This window comes from Centruroides sculpturatus, unplaced genomic scaffold, assembly GCF_000671375.1.
Source record: "Centruroides sculpturatus isolate CEXI.00-Female unplaced genomic scaffold, Cexi_2.0 scaffold228, whole genome shotgun sequence".
Classification (NCBI taxonomy): domain Eukaryota; kingdom Metazoa; phylum Arthropoda; class Arachnida; order Scorpiones; family Buthidae; genus Centruroides; species Centruroides sculpturatus.
In genome coordinates, this window is record NW_019384467.1 from 543,749 (window position 1) to 562,413 (window position 18,665).

Genomic DNA, 18,665 nt, shown 5'->3' on the forward strand with positions numbered 1-18,665 from the left:
TAAATGTAGTTGTTTATTTAAACTATTACTTTATGGTTATAGAAATGAAAATTATACAGTGCAATTGTTTAATACATTTTACGCATTGGAGAAGTTTTCCAGTAATCTTTCCTGATTACGGTTCCGGCCGACTTTTCTGTATGGTTGAGCGATAATGCTGAAATGTCCTTAACTTTGGTTATCATACCAAAACTATTTCCTTAACCTACGGCGTATAACAATGTAACCTCCCAACATTGTCTCCAGGTGACTGAATTGTATGAAAAGTGAAAGTATAGAAAAAATATAAATGTCTGTCTGGGGCGTGATCTGGAAATTTGAGGAAATTTAAGTGATGTTTATGATTAATTATATCGGACTTCTCATTTGTCTTGTTTAATTTATTAATAATAAATTTAAATATTAAAAACTTGTTATCCGATGCTGTTGTTTTTTTAGGCAGCTGTCTTTTCTCGTTTCATTATTATATTATGTTAAATATGAGTTGAAATTACATTAAATCTTCGATGTTTTTTTAAATTTTATTTCGTGAAACCGCATTCTAGCAAAGTAAATAATTATATTGTGAGTATATTAACTTGGGAATATTTGAGTATAAAGATTTACTAAGCAGTGAATTTTGAAATTTGAATAATTGTTAATAGTCATACAATTTAGCCCACTAAAAATAATTAACTAACCCGGTTTTGGTTTGCATTCGTTTGACAAACAATGGAACTCTAGATATACAAATGATTAATGTTAGTAATAATAATCAGTTGAGTGAGAGTCGGGTAGGTTTCTTCCACACCTAGGAAACCCGATTTGGATCCTAATAGTGTTTCGATGATTCGGTTCAGACACCTTCTCGTAAGCCCATCAGTCTTGCGGATCAGGATACACAATGGGCAAAATTGAAACTGTATACATATACTGTATAGGCTATATAACCCGTAAAATGATGTCTCTACTAACAAATACAAATTAATAGGAAAAAAGATTTTTCTCGATTTCATACGAAACATCGAAAATTATTCTTTTTTAAAATCTGATATTTTAACTATAATCCGCTTCCAAATTCATCTTGTAATAAGTTGAGTTATAATTATTAATTAACCAAACGTCTTTAGAATTTCTTTAAATTCTAAAAGCATCGGTTTGATCATACTAAATATATTTAGCTTCATATTGAGCTGAGAAAAATTAAGTTTTTATCCTAAATAGCTAACTCTAATCCTTTATTTTCTATTGAAATAATTTGCAAGCTGTTTTTGTTTGTTGAACAGTCTTGTGTTTTGAAAAATGAAAACGTAATCAACTATACACAATAAAGACATTAATTTTATTGAATTTTTATCAGAGATATTGTCGGGAAACCCCGAAAACAATTGTAAAACGAATTCATTTCTTTGAATACATTTTTTAATAAAAAAAATCCATCAAATTGTAATTTTTTTTGATAAGTTGTGTCTGTACAATATGTTTTTATGACTCCCAACTTCAGAACCGGTTTTAAGTTAGCACTTTATTCTCTTTTATCATTAATCTCGTGATGGCTTGATTAATAGTTATATTTTTGTCGTTTACGAATTTTCCAAATGGATTCTAATCCGCGATAAAAAATTTAAAACTGTTTGAGTGAAGTTTGAAAATGTAAATTGTGTGGATAAATCTGTTTTCAATAGTCATTTCCAGTAATAAAATATGTAATAATTTTCATTTAATTATACTATCGCAATAATTTTGAAATTCTGCATTCACAAATTGCATAATATTGTTTTGATATTTCTTCAGTGAGTATCTAGATCCGTATATACTTGTTATTAAAGTTGAGTCTTATTCACAAATAATGTGGCATTCTGTTCGGATGCAATCACACAAGGAATAAAGCTACTAACTGTTTAAAAAAGTAGAAAAAAAGTTCTAAAATAGTTAGTAGGTTTACTCCTTGTGTGATTGCATCCGAATAGAATGCCACATTATTTGTGAATAAGCTTCAATGTTAATTGTTTTAATAGTTGAACTTATATATACGTATATATATAAATATATATTTCCTTTGTTTTCATACATGATTTTATTAATAACTACTATCGAAGTTTCATAAACTCCAAGAGTTAAAGATACTTTTGTTTGCACTATTATTATATTCGTTTGACTAGATTATTCTTTGGCAAAAAGAAAATTGTCTGAACACATTATTTAATTCCGAAAATTTTAAACCAGTTCAAGTTATCATCTATAAAATCATCCAATGAATCGTTATTAGAGACAAAATAATACTTTTTATGACCTTTTTGACCGCGGTGGTCGCTGGATTGGAAAAGATGAAACAGCTTTATCTCTCTGAAAACGCCATAAATTATCAAAGAAAAAAGTTTACATTGTACTTCACATACATAAAGTTTATCAAGTATACAATAATCAGTGAGGGAAATTTAAATTCTAGAATATATTTAAACGGATTCATTGCAGAAAATCTATTATTCCTTAACGTTATTTGATATTACCACCTTACAAATTTAACTATCGACATTAAACTCTCCTCCAAGCATTAATGACGATGCTGTGCGATAAATGTAATTCGTCGTGCTTTAAGCGATTTTATCGGAAGTGATGAGCCGAATTATATGATTTCCAACAAGTTACAAGATTAAATATCGATTCGTTTACTTCTGATCTTGCAATCAGATGAATTACATGGTATCTTTCCGGTTAATATTTATTTTCTTGTCGAATTAGCATAAATAACTTTTTATTTGGCTAAAATTTAAGATAAGTGATCGACAAATATATTGATATTTTAACTTTTTTTGAGTAACGAGATAGTAATAAATGAAATTAACGTGATGATTCTACGCAACACTCAAATTCGTTCCTAGTTGCTTGGACGTATACAAAGAACATCGTAGTTTTATTATCACAGGCATGAATGTTCTATCACAGTTAAATTTGAATTTTAATCTCATTTTTCTAGTGTAGAGAATATCTTTTCATCATCCACAGATTGTGAGGCACGCTCTGTTGTACCTCCGCTCCTATGAAAAATGAAAATGGATGCAAATTTATTTTGTATAGCAATTTCCTTCGGGCAATTGTTAGAATGACGGTGTCTCCATCTATTGAACGTATGAACAAAAGTTTTTAGGAGGGGAAAAAATTAGTTATACCGCGTGTAATGTTTTGAGATATATATATATAGTTTATATATATATATATATATGTTTTATTCACTTTCGGTTAACTACTATTCGTCATTATATTTAGGAAGGCAGAAATAAGTCCCGTCTATTGTTTGACGATGCACGACATCTGTCTCCCACCACATTGACCCGGTTTCTGTTGCATCGTGCCTAGTTCTCCACCCCCATTCTGCCATTGTCTCCTTCTATCTACCGTGGGAACGATCTCCCACTCGCGTTGACTTGTTTTTTCTCTCGATTCTTTCGTTCGTCGGCATGGAATACTACAAACTAGTCCAAAAGCCGATGCCATTTCTGAAAATTAAATTACGGGAGCTTTACGTTGCGGTAATACGCTGTCATTTGACAGGCGCCACAGATGTAATTCGCTTTCATTAGTCAGTCTGCTTTTTCAAGACAATATCCAGGTGACAGTGAATACATCTCAATAGAGACGTTTGGCCCGAGGGTCTTTTCGTGACCCATTGCATCCGGTCCACCTGCAGCTGGGTGAAGAAGAAAAACTTATCTCGCTCCGATATCGGGAGAAATGTCCGATCTAAGAATACAATTTCCGTTTCTTCTAACACGCCATGTGTCTATGGCTCAGTGATCGTCCCTCCTGGAAAGAAAAATTTGACTTCGGTAAGATGAATGGATTCGATTTCTAGTCGGCGTTTTTAAATATCTGCGACTATAAACGCTCTGTTACTTGACTTTATTACACACTAAGTACTCGTCAAAGATCATAGTACGACGACGGAAACAATGTTAGTGCAGGTAGAGAGACCGCCTCCTGTGGGGCGTGGGTCGTCCACCAGGCTCCACCCCATTACTCCGGCATTGGGTAGCAGGCGCCACTCCAGTTAGCAGCCGGCCGTCTCCACGTTCGGTCACGGTATCTCTACTGTCCGTGTGAATGTGTATGTGTTGTGCGCGTGTGATGCGGTTGAGGAGGACGGTGTGATCGTCATGTTCACCTACGCCGGTCCACCCCATTACACCCCACCGACAACGTACATCGCCCCGCCGGTGGGGGGTGTGGGAAGTGTCGGAGACGTTGCTACGCAAGCGGCACCCACCACCCAAGTACCCTTGACTAATAGTCCACACAGTAAACGTAGGAGATTTATGTAAGTTTTGTTTCCGATTCCTCGCCTAGTCGCAGTATAAGTGGTTGTCTTATGTATATTAAGTGTCGACAGTAATTATACTTAATCGTAAATAATTTACATATTCCATTCTATCAACTTATATATAATTAATTTTACTTGTAGGATCGAATAAATACAGTTTATATTTTCATAACGGAAATTTAGCGTGTAATGAAATGGCAAGCTAATTTAAAGTTTGGCATATTTAATGTTATTTACGAAGATCTGTTATTGAAAATGCAAAAGTAATAAAATATCCCATAAAAAAATTTAAATTTCGTAGTATAAATTAAATACTAATATAATAACATTTCTGTACACACGTGAAGCATCGATAATCGTAAACAATAGCGATTATCTTGTTTTATGATGGCGATGATATCTTTAAAAAATGTTTAATACATTATACAATTACCTGAAAAATGTATCAAAATTGAACAACAGTTATCGAACTTGTGTTAATTTGATTGAGAACGATACAACGTTTAATATTAATTATTATCTTTAAAAAATATTATTTTCCAAGTTATTAAAACTGTGCGTGTTTGTATGTTAATCATTATCTGTCAAGCGATGACTAATTATCAAAAGAATATGACTGTTTTTTTACATATTAATGTTATAGAGTCTATTGATATGAATACAAAGATGGATTACTTTGTCTTAAAGGTTGGTATTAAACGAGTAAAAGAATTAAGAGAGATTGTCTACATTGTTTTAATTGAAAATTTACTTAATCAAATAAAGAAACTACGTGGTCAACGACCTTTATAAATACGTAGCTTTAAATTCTGAAATCATTTGAGTGATTCGGAAGATTATTTCAATAATGAAAGCCAATGAAATAATCAAAAGCATTGATTTGTTTTTGATTTTTAATTTATTTTTCATTATTTTGTAATTTAAAAAAAAGAACTAGCTTTATCAAATGTAAAAATTTTCGGAACAACCAACACAAAAACCGAAAACATTATCTATGAAATTTAAAAAATTAGTTTTTTTAACTCTTGATATTTTCCCTAAAGCAGTTTATGAAAGTTTTGCTTTCTGTAACTACACGTTTCTTTTTTCTCTCTTTCTTTGTAAAAAGAATGAAACTGAGAAAGTAAAAAGGGAAGGGAAAAACTTGATAAATTTATGTCATGAGAAATATTTGGAATATTTGAATGTGAAAAACAGCTTCCTCATCTCAAAGAAAATGGGACAGAGATTTTATTCACTTCATTACGTAAGTATTATAGAGGACGCAATTCGTGTTTATTATCTATCGCCGTGAAAATCGTTTCTAGCCGACTCTTACACCTATAAATGCGCTAAAATCCGTATCAGTGGCCCATAATTCGCCGACCAGAAAAGATATTTACAGGTAGGAAGAAATCTCAGTGTGAGATTGTTCTACTGGCCATTTACTGGCAGAAGGAGTGAGCAAAGACGGGGGAACCATTAGGACACAACCAACAATGGTATCACGACCCACTCCTATCACACTGCAACATTAGTTGCTTTTTTTTCTTTCCCCTCTTTCTACTGCACTCCAGTTCGGCAGTAATGGCGGAATCCGTGCTCCCCGGAGGCGGCAACATCACCTGCCCCATTACCGGTAATTATCTCCGGAGATCCTAGACTATCGATCCACCTGATAGATATATATAGCCAGGAAAAGCCACTCGAAAATGACCGGTTTTAAGAAGTAACCATCGCTCACGTCGCATCACGTTCCGATGTAAACACCTTCACTCTGGTGCCCTGAAAATCTCGGCAACTCAGACGTGCTTTATAAAGATGCCAACTGATTTTTTTCTTTACTTAGATTGATCGCCAGCAGTCCACTTCATTAATCTAGTATCATATATATATATGTGTGTGTGTATTATATATATATATATATATATACACACACACACTCATACAGTCGATTATTCAGTATTTATAGAGCTCGTCTTTGTTGTTACTATTAAATCTTCTACTCTTCGTGACCGAACGTTCCTCTCGTCCGGTTTGGTGCGTGGATGGGAATAATCTCCTGTTTCACCCCCGTTTGTCGATCACGGTTATTAGGTTAACGGGTTACTTCAGTACATAACCGTTCTGTCGGAATTATTTAATGTGTTATTTGTTGTTGGGTGCCATCCATTCTGTCGTCTGATATGTTTGGAATAATTTTACTTGACATAAGGCAATCTTCCCGCTAAAAGAAGTTTCTTGATAAAAATGTTTATTTCAACTTTTCCCACCCCCTCCCATTAATTACTTTTCCTATCGATCAAGAAAGTATATCGTGTATGTATTGTTGCGAGATAGATATAGACGAGTAACCTGCGAGAGAATATAATGCCTGCAAGGTAGATTGGAAATTGTGGATCATCCGAGACTTCCTATATTGTCTTATGATTGATGATGGCAATCTAGGGTTAAACAGACGTTCTGTCTACGATTGATAGCTTGGTCAAGTAAATAACTAGATCAGTTTCTCTAGCATTTATTTTGGTGTTTATTTTAAAGATGGTTTAAACGTTGTAACTTGTAGGTTGTTTCTTTTTTAATGTCTTTTTCTTAAACGAATTGGGAGAGTTCTACGTACTGCAGTAATTGGCATAAGAAGTTTTTCAGATCATTGTTATGCGGCATTCATATAAACTATTAATTTTTAAAATGTTTAAATTGTGTAATTTCAAATACTATATTTCGAGTGAATGCTAATGATACGAGAGCATTGTCTTGATAGTCATTATTCATTGATGTTATCTGTTTCCATTGTGCGAATGTAATGAACCAAGTCTCTTAATAGATTTATGTAATTCTTAATATAAAAATGTATAGAATTCCAGCTGAAAATCTTTTCGATTATTTTTTTTCTTTTTCTTTTCTTTTTTGCGTGTTTACATGATATTCTGTTTATGTAATAAGTTTCGTAAATGATACAGTAGTAAAGAAACGCTTAAATGAGAAAATGTTCTGCTGTGTCATGCCTAATCTTTCTAAAAATTATCGGTGTAATGCCGGGTAAAAATTCTATTTTGAATCCAATACGAAAAGCAGGTATAGTCTACTTCCTAGTAATATTGCATCATCGTTAGAGCGAAGAAAAATAGTTCATATTTTCTCCGGGGCTAAGGTCAAGTAGCTTTTTATAAATTATAATGCATTCATGTTCCTTTACCTTATACACGCGAAATTGCAGTGTGCTTTTGAATACTTTGATATTTAACTTTGGTTAAATTAATTAAACAAACGTGTAGCTTATTATTAACAATGATAGAAACGCTGTATCAAACAATAAACAAAAATTAAATTCTAAAGTGTACTTTGAGATAGCTTTAATTTTAATCTGCTTGATCTTTTAAAAATATTTTTATTTCCTTGGTAATATTACGTACAAATAATTCTAACTAATTGTTTCTACAGAATTTTATTTATAATAAAACAAATTTTAAACTATCTAATGAGACGTAAATGTTTTTTCCACTAATTTATATTTTTAGAACAGAGATTAATTTAGATCGTCTGAGCATGTTTAATCGACTGTGATCTCTTATCTCTATAAAATCTGTTTTAAATAAATTAATTAAAAAACTTTTTATAATTTAGAATAGTAAGACAAAATAAATTGATCATCACCAAAAAAAACCGGTACATTTAAATTTACTTTAAAAAAATTGCAGAAACAGTTTATATAGCAAGGAAACTTACTCGATTCGCTCTTCTCGTACATCATTTTTGATGTCCTTGACCAAGGAACTACAACACGTCACTACTAAGCGGAATTAAATTACATTTATTCTACATGTACTAAAATTTGTATGTCGTCTTGAAAATAACGGTTTTCATAATGGCTTTTAATATACGAGGTATCGCCGTGTTGAGAGTGCTTTTAGCTGTACATTAAAATAATAAAGAAATTTTACTCGTTTTTCTATTTGCATTTAGATTATGTGGAGTTAGACCTTTCCCTCAGTTAGATGCTCTTGTTCAAGCCGTAGATATTTAAGTAAATACTCAATTAATGTAAGCTACTTTAATCGATGACGTTTTAGAAATGAAATTTATGCGCTTTTAAATAATAATTCTTTTAAAATATTTTGCGCATTTTAAAAATGTAATCGCAGTCGAATATGGGTTCGTGTTTTTATGAAATTTCGGAAGTTTAAAGTTGTAGATTTTAAATTTTTATAATACAAAGAATTCTTTGTTTTTCATATTAATAATTTTTTAAATAATTGAGTGTATATTTTACGTTTTGTTTATTTAAATAGAAATGAACCAAAAATAACAACGTATTTAAAATTTCATAAATGCAGATTTGAATTTGGATTATATTCAGTGAAAATAAAATGCCCAAAATTCAATAAATTACATATATAAAGAGCCTTGTATACTTGTAAATAATTTTCGAAATTAAATCAATAATTTCTGAACAAATAACCCCATCGAAATTACTCCTAAACTGATGATAAAATATGTGGAGAGAGCAAGCGATTGATATTAAATCCGTGAATTTATTTTCCATTAGAGAACAAGAATCGTGTCAGTATTAAATTTATAATGTTACAAGTTCTTCTCCTCCAGATTCACTTTAAAATTATAAATCATACATATTTGATGTTTAAATGCAAACCTTTTAACCCATCATCAGTTTTTATTTAATGGATGCTGATGCAATTGATTGCCATCGTTTTTTTCCTCGCCGAATTCGAACTTTAAAATTTAATTTTAGCGATAATGTATTCCGTTGTTTAATACAGCCAATGGGAAATTTAATTCTTATACGAATTGAATATTTTCTGTGATGATCGAATTATCCTATGTAGAGATAATCGATGCGCATAGTGGAAAGAGAAGACTATAAGCACGAAATTGTATGAATGGATTAGTATATTAATAGTTCGTGCAATAATCTTAATTACAATTATAATTTTGATAATTGACAAAATAGTTTAACTAATGGACAACGTTTTTTTTCCCTTGTTTTTAGCTGTCAACACAAAAAAATCTAATTGAGTGAAACTATAAAATGCTTAAATTGATTTAAAAGCATAAATATTTATTATTGTTGTTATACTTATTTATTTAGCACAAGGATTTTTTTATTCTCTGTAAGGCGAAAACAAAGCAATACACAGATGCATGTTGCATGCAACATGCATAAATTTGCGTAATTATATATTATTATTATGTTTCTCAAAAATAATATATTGGGAAATAAAATTTAATTTATCTCTCTATTTTAAAATGTTGAAATCCCCTTTTAAATATCTGTTTATTTTAAAATGACTTTTTATTTTACAGAGTCACCCACTCTATTTATATTATAGATATATATCACTATCTTCTTTTTAAACTAGATATATTCGTTTTAAGGTTAAGGTTTTCTACACCGAATTTGAACTGGTTTATGCATAATTATCCGGCTGTTCACGTATTTGAACAGCTAGTATGATTTTTCCCATTGCCAAGAGAACACACTATTGTTAGTACACAGAAATGAATCATGATGTTGCCGTAAATTAACAAAACAATTTTAAAAGACACTATTGTGTTTTACTTCTAGTAATAATTACATTTAAATAAAATATCATTTCACTGTATTTTTCTTAAGAATACTTTTCGTGTTCGGCTAAATTCATTCGTCATGACAAAACACATATTTAAACACATTGCTTTTGTCATTATTATCGTTTCTTTCGTCACATGTTTAACAAATTACGATACATTATTTGATAAATATTGTGTACAAATTATTCATTTATACAAGTGTCATATATTTTATGATATAACTTCATTAGTTCGCGTTACAAAGACAATAATCAGGAAAAAATTTTTAAATTGTTTACATCTGCGTTCGTATTCGTTATAGAACGCACGTTTTGTTAATTATTTACATCTTTTCGGAAACCAGATTTTAATCAAAGTTTCTTCCGTTAATTTATTATTTATTGTTGGTAATGATAAAAATAAAGGAAATAATTTTGATTAATTTTCGATTGGCTAGCAGATTTTTACTAGTAGTAATTATTAGCTCATTTGAATTCTGTTAGAGAAGAGATGATTTCGCATTTCATGTGAATTTCATAGTCATTTTTGTTTAAAATAGTAAAACATATTTCTTAATAGTATTCTGTTATGAAACCAGTTTCCTGTAACATCAATAACAATGACAAAGTCTAAACTTTAAAAATTTCTGTATTTTATATCTTATTGCGCTGAAACATAAGTTCTATTTTTCTTACAGATTTGTCTTGGTTTATTTATATTACATGATACACGTGAACAGTATATTTTAATTTCGTGTATCTTGATATAAATGGCTAGGGAAAGATACGTCTCCGTAACACATAACTTGACAAATCTTAGACGGCAGAAAGACAGTCACATTATAAGATGCTGATTTTCATTCCTCAATCCTAGGTTCAAATTCTACTCAGGTGTTGGGACTATGAATATTTACACACACTTCAATTGTTATTTGAAGTGTGTGTTTGGCCTCGGCAAAATAGCATTTGCGCTCGATAAAAGTAAAAACGAACAGAAATTGTGATATGTAATTTTTAAAAATAATTAACTATCCAATTCTAATATTTTAATAGCATTTAAATTGTTACAATAGGCTTTCGGAAAACTTATATTTTTTATGTAATAATAAACTAATGTTCTAAATTTTATCCTCTCTTTACATTTATTTCGTAATATTTATTAATATGAAAAATTTTTGTAATTATATCTGGAAATTCGAGGTGTAAAGTATCCGCAAATAAAATTTATAGGATACGACAAATGAAATGAAATTACTAGAAGACGGAGAGAATCTTAAAAGAAGTGAAATGGAATACCAGTTATGAACAGAGCAATCACAAAAGTCATCTTTCATTTGCCTTTTGTTTATCAAATTTACGCAAAGAATATGCGTTTATGTTTCGCACATAGAAACTTCCTATCACTAATTTAATACTGATCGTATTATTCGGGTATCCATTTCGGTTCTTATTTCTTTTGCCGTTTTTCAAGTACGGGTACGAATCCAGTGTCTGCTGTATCCACACCCGTACTTACTTTAAAACGGAATATCTGAATAAGGAGAAGTTCTGAAATTAACAATATTTTTTGCATAATCCTGTTTCGTCTGAAAACTCTAAAAGATATCGTGAGATAAGAACCAGAGGGTTCTAACTATATTTTTTCTCACGTTTTGTTTATTTTTACTTTAATGTGTTGTTTACACAATCATCTGCCTGTTTACACAGAGTTTTGTCATTTTATGAACAGTGGAGGAATAGTTTTTGGCATGAAAATTTAGCAAAACTTTAAACTTCAAATGTTTCTTCCGTAAAATTGTCTGCAAGTCAGATAGAATCTCTGGTTTTCACCTCGCGATATGTTAATTAATAGAGAATTAAATTTAACATGACACTAGTGTGGCGACTTGGCGAATGGGGAAATCCAGTTATGATCGGTAGTAATTAAATTTCTAATTGTAAGAAATGAAAAGTGATTAAATTCAATATTTTTGACGATATTTAACAAGAAAAGTTAAGCGAAATATCATTTGATTAGTCATATTATATACAGTACTAACAGTGTCAGTTGCAGATAGATTGTCGTCTTCCCTCACTAACATTTATTTGATTTTTGTCATATATTTTCTTTCTTAGATATATTTTAGCAATCAAGATTCTTTATAAATCCGTCAGTGGCTCATACAACATTTGAAACTTATATAGGCCTAAAATTTATTTTCTAATTTACTTGCTGTTTTAATAATCGTTCAAATTTATTGCTAGTATTAATTAAAATATTCTAGGATTCGTGTTTTTAACCTTACTGTTTATTGTAAAATCTAGCGAGGAATTATGGTGAAGATTCGAACAGTTGTTTTCACTCAATAAAAAAAGGTTCAATCTTCATCTCGCCTTAAAATTTCATTAATTAATAAAGTTTTAATTATCTTTTATGATTTTAGGATATTCTATAACTCATAATTTTAAACAATAATGAATCATGATATTAAAATATTTTGATAGAGATATGAAAGTTTTTAAATTAATTAATAAATTAATACATGAATCAACTGCTTATAACTTGTTATTTAGATGTTTATTATACCTGAAATTCTTAATGAAAATATTAGAATGACTGCAAAACGTAGATCTAAATTTAGCATTCGTATAATTATAATCGATTGTGTTTAGTTTGTCGTATCGTAGATATATTAGATATTTATGCTTATATGAAATTAAATTTTTAGATAGAAAGGCCTTAAAATTATATTTACGGGATATAAATTTTTAGTATATCGGGTTAATAAAATTTTAAATGCTAGAATCTCTTTTATGTATACACTTTTTCTTTTTTTATAGAATAGCATTGAGCAAAATTACTTTATTCTCCGCAGTAAAATAACAATAAGATTTAGCATCAGAAATCGCAGTTAATATAATTTCAAATGGATATCAATACTAAAATTGTTCATTTAATTATGTAGGAAATTCATAATTTAATTTGCTAAAATCGTATAAAAATTCGACATTGTAGGGCCGAAACGCATTTAAAATGTTCTTAATTTAATATTTCAGTTTTAAAAAATTGTTTTAAAATTGAACACTTGATCCACTAACAAATAAAATTTAAATAATTTATTAATTCTAAAATTTTTTTATTTGTTTTTTCCTTATTTGTACAGATATAAATTTTACATTAAATAAGCGACGTTCAAATTCAATTATAATTTCGCAAATTATGATAATTAATTCAGTACAAAAAAAGTAAATATTTTAATAGCTTCTGCATAAATATTTTTATACAGAATTTAGACTTAGACTTATCGATGTTTTTCTTGTCAACATATCATTCATAAATTTATATTTCTTACTTTTAAAATCAACATTATTCATTTAGAAATCTTGACTTATCGGTAGCATTTAATGTTATTATTATTTTTTTTAATTTAAAATATTTAACTCGCTAACTATAAATTATATTGCGCATAAATTATATTGTATTTTGATATCACTAAGATTGAAAAATGGCGTCACTTAGTGAAAGTCATTTTACTTAAGATTTTCTTATGTCAAGACTCAAGATGGGCAATATTTCAAGAGTCTTATAAACTTTTTTCCAGTTTAAAAACTTGCTTTTAAATATTTTAAACTTTCTAAAGTTTTTTAAACAAAGATGTTAAAAAATTTTATAATCTAATTTTATGAAAGTGTTCTCAGACTTCAACGTATTGAAATAAAAATCATACTTAGAGAGCTTTGTTTTGTCACAGAAATCTAAGCTACTTTATTTTTATACGAGTAATTGTCTATAAATGGCTCTAAAATATTCGGAATTATTAGAATAAAGTTTTTTTTGGAAAATAGTTTAATCTACATAATGATTTTTTTTAGTATTAACATTAAAATAATATTTGAAATTTATTCATAAGCATATAACGGCATAGTAGATACAGTAAGTTGTCCTAAATAACAATCTGCATTAAAAATAACCATTTCAAAATGGAATTCGAATCATTAAAGTTTAACAACTCTACTGTCAGATCGGTAATTTTGTAACAATCTTATTTTTTTAATGACAATATCTGTTCTGTGCAGAACATAAATTTATTCAATTTTATCTTTTATTCTTCATGCTCACGTTAATTTTTAATCTTCTTTACTGTCATAGAATAGAATCAATTTCTCCCTCCTTTTCGAAAGGTAAAGTTGAATCTGTTTTACGTTTCTAATGAATACCCTGAGAAATTATTAAGTTTTATTTTCACGAAATCCAATATTTGAACTTTTTCGCCCAAATTTTAACAATCAGAATTGAAGGGAAGGATAAAACTTGTATCCATTCACTCTTAATTATGTAAACATGACTAGACTGGACGACCTAGGCGTATTTGCTGTTCTGGAATTAGTTACAATATATAACGAGCGATTATTTATTGTGAGATCGTTGTCGGGGTTGCAATTTTTAATCGTATTTTTAATTTATTTCGTTTAAAATATATGCTCTCCACCTCAAATAAGTAGTAGCTTGCCCTGTACTGTACATCACACTTTTCCTTTAACAATAGAATCAAGCCGATTAACTGCTTTCAGGGGAAAACTTTTGAATTGAAATAACGTGACTTCCTATGTAAACCGGAAGTTCGTATATAGTCAGTTGGGCCTCCTGCCCCTAAGGTTTTCATATCTGGTCTCGCATTTCATCTATCTAATTCAGTTCTCGAGATTAAGGAAAGACGGACGAACGAGTGGGGATTTATAGGTCTACAATTTTTTTCAAATTGCAGCTCGCGATGATCAGTTTTTTTAAGTATGTACAGAGGTGATATTTAGTTGATTACTTATTCGTGTATTCTGCGCAAATTAAAAGACTTTCTGAAGGGCATGGGTTTGCCCTTTACGAGATAAACTATAAAGTAAAGTGCTTCTCGATAATAGCGACGTATTATCAGTATTATTTCTAGTTAAAGAACGAAATGAATAAACCGGAACTTTATACAGAATAATTTTACAAAAATCTATTTTAGAGTTCGTTTACCGATGATACTGATAATCGTTGATATTTAAAAAAAATAATTATCTAGAAGTTAACTTTACGGAAATTATACAGTTATCTTTATAATACTTTCTTTGTTAGCCTTATGCTAACAAAGAAAGTATTATAAAGATAACTGTATAATTTCTGTATAACTTTGTTAGCATAAAGCTAACTTTCTGAAACCAAAATTAAATATGGCTTTTGCTAATTTTATAGCATTCGTTTAAAGATACATTTTTAACGCTCATTTTCTAAATGAATTCATTTGGAGTGTTTGAGCATTTTAGAATCACAAACAAAAATTCTTTTTATTAACGCTTCTAGTCCTTTAAATATTTTATTAATATTAGTCTATTGTGACTATAATCTATTAATACAGCTTCTTATGCTAATTTGACTTGCGGATCAAATTAGACATTGAATTCGTCTAAAAGAATAAACTTTCTTTATTTGCACCTGTATATTAGAAAATATCGTATACAAGTGCAGCAGATAAAGAAAGTTTATTCTTTTAGACGAATTCAATGTCTAATTTGATCCGCAAGTCAAATTAGTATAATAAGTCCTATTGATATCAATAGATTATAGTCACAATAGACTAGCATTGATTTTAACAATTTCCTACATCTAAGTCCATGTGTCGAAGAGTTTACGTAAATTTAAAATAGTGTATATGTATACTATCTAAATGTAATTGATTCTGTTATTAACCCAACAAGCGACATTGTTAAACTTATAAATAACTTATTCCTGAATCTGTTCAGACATATAAATATCCATTATGTGTTGTTTTGACTTAATGAATAAGTTACGAAGTGATTGCTTACCATAATTCTATTATTTCACTGATTATTAGCGTAACTATTAAAGCTAGTAATTGAAATTTATTTACAGGAAATTAGTCCTTCTATACATTTGAAATTCTTTTGCCGTCTAGAAAAGAAAATTTAATTTAATATAGCAAAGCCAACTTTATTTCGGTGGGTAACTTCGAATCGATATTCAATTATTGAAATTTTAAATAGAAGAGCGCGGATCCGATCATAAATGATTCAGAAGAATAGCATCTGTAATGAACCGATTCGCTCTCTCTCGCTCCATGTATTTGATTTTTACTTAAAATAATCATCGACATCTGCAGTTGTAATTAGTTGATCGATTCTTTCAGATTGTCTATTTTGTAATACCATATGCAGCATTGGTTCTAATTTATTAACATTCAGTGTGAGCTATATATTTAAATATTAAACAACAAAATCATGACCGGAAATTACTATATATCGCATGTTCGATAACATTAATATATTGTAGTCTGTATGATACATACTCGTTGAACGCACACGCTTCTGCGGTCTCTTCGTTCCCCGGCAGGTGAAATGTTGACACATCATTAGTTCCGAAGGCCATGAAGTAGACAACTAGGAGGCCCCTCTTTTTTCCAGCCTATTTCTGAATCGTTTCGTTAAACTTAATGCGTAACAATGTAAGATTCGGTATCCGGAATGTTTTCGAACTTATTATTATTTATTTTGGGGGGTAGCAAAAGCTTTCAAAACCTCGATAAAAGTGATAATTCGAGAGAATTATTTCTAGAACTTATTTCTAACTAGAGAATGATATTCTAACTTCAGTCCTTTACCGAGATGATAATACGACAAAAATGCGTATCGTTATGTAGCTGATATCTCTCGGGAGAAATATGTATACCTGGACGACCGAGATAACCAAGTTAGCATTCTGACATGGAGTGTATCTCCTTGTTTATTGCAGCATCACTTAGTGTTATGAGACAGGTAAATTCATGTTGATGCTCCAATAAGAAAGCGAGCCGGTCGGTTGCGATGTAGATGATCCAGAGTCGACGTCCGTGTGAAAAGGGTGTGTCTAGCCATAGAACTGGGGCGTATCTGCTTAATGATAGTTGTATATACACATTTCATTATCAGCAGTATAAAAAGGCTGGAGGAAAGAAGAGAAAAAGATGCGAACGATCATATTGTCTTCATTCATTGACCGAGACAGCATTACCCTCCAGGTGCTACTTTGCTTAATATTATTTAATGTCGTCCCGTGTTAATATAGTGTTGACGTTGGAGGAAATTTTATTTTATTTTGTCATTAGTCACGATATTAACGGAGGTTTTAAACGTAATGATCTTGACAACAATAGAAAAATAATTTTGTAGTAGTAAGCTACTTAATGCATTTAAAAGTGTTATTTTTTAAAAAAAATAGCTATTAAAAGTGAATACTATAATTAAATCTCATTCGTCAACAAAGGATATAGTAAAATCGACGTAAGCACTACATTAGTTAGTTGAGAATGAAATGTACCGATACGGATAAATATCGAGATCAGTAGAAAGACAGTGGCGCCAGTGAACATTTTACGATCTTTTTATATCCGTTTATGTATTAAATGTTACGTGAGCGAGTAGGATAAGGTTAACCTCTACGATATTTTACAATAGCCATATGGATTTGCTCTTTTCCGCTCGGTTGCCATCCCAAAATATGAATAGATATAAAGTTTAATGGCAACTTCACGTCGATCGAAACGCGATATAATTTGATGATTTAACAAGTAAGAAACGCATCAGATATTCGATTGCGCATCTCGGACCTCCGCCCATATTCTTCTGTTCGAAGAAGAGTAGGTGTCTGGGAATGAAGGGTCGTAGGTCAACGATTCAGCTTGTCGTAGCATACCTGCAGGTAATTAGCTGGCCGGTTTCCCTCGCTCGCAATTAAACGGCGTGACAACATATATCATGGCTGAAGGAATATTGTCCGTTTTACAAGGTCGCGTATGTCATGATTCTCGCAGCTGCTTCACTTGTATTGTTTTCGAAGTACCGGATCTCTGCGGCTGATCATAGGAATTACAGGCTCTCCCATTTCTAATAAATAGGTGACCGGGTCTTAAAACTTTGCTGTAGAGGCGAGCGGAAGACTGCGCATCTGGTGATATTTCTATCGATTCGTTCCTTGTTTGAATTACATCGTATTAGATTATTCTGTCTGCTTTGAAGCACTTTGTTTTTTTCGTGTTTCTTATTGCCATTCGAGATGACTTTTTTTCCTTACGTTTTTGCCGAATCCAACTGCTCCTTTACAAATAATAACATTATCGGTTTATCTAGACGTAAAGAAATATTCTCGAGTTGTTTTTCGCTCGCTTCTATCCTTGCGTAGTAAAATCCTAGTAAAAGGTGAAATGTGTCGGTCTAAATATTAGTTGCGGAGGTGTATACACCTAAACGGTTTTAAAATGTAAGCATCGCAGAATGCGAAATTTGGTTTGGAGTCCAAACCCCATTTGGGCCTCCTAAAGTTGGTTTCGAAGGGGAAGCGTAAATTTTTCTTTAACAATGCATTCTTGTGAACGGATATCGAGCTCCTTTTTTCCTCGGATTGTTGCTAGCTAATAAAATGATTTGTTTTTTTTTTTTTTGCTTTAAACAGTAAGAAAATCTTTGCAATTTTAATATTTTCCTCCGAACTATTTGGTAAATTACATTGATGGATATTACAGCCTAACTGATAGATTAATTATCAGCATTAAAAGATACTAAAAATATACCTTGGAAATTGATTCGGAGCGAAGAGTCGGAGATAAAAAATTAATAATAATTCTCTTTTTAAAAAGAGATCCTTTTGACGATGTTTCTGATATAAAATATTCAGAGCAGTTCCAATTAAGTGAAATAATTTTTTATTTTGAATATTTATAGAAAGGCTTAACTAACTGTCCCGATGAGTTTTTTAATGATTGGTCTTGTTTTTATTTAGAATTAACGAACTCATAATTTTATAACATTAG

At 30.5% G+C, this 18,665-nt stretch overlaps 1 protein-coding gene across 4 annotated transcripts in view; it reads left to right on the forward strand.

Moving 5' to 3' along the window:
- Window positions 1-18,665, forward strand: part of LOC111621066 (aryl hydrocarbon receptor nuclear translocator homolog) — a 152,498-nt gene that overhangs the window by 50,510 nt on the left and 83,323 nt on the right. The window contains exon 1 of one of the 4 annotated variants that reach the window (XM_023363118.1): window positions 3,234-4,294. The exons of 2 other annotated variants lie outside the window; for them this stretch is intronic. In XM_023363118.1, coding sequence (XP_023218886.1) covers window positions 4,134-4,294 — 161 coding nt within the window. In that variant the 5' untranslated portion in view covers window positions 3,234-4,133. Of the gene's footprint in view, window positions 1-3,233; window positions 4,295-18,665 lie in introns of those variants that run through there. One more of the 4 variants, XM_023363121.1, reaches the window with a different exon arrangement.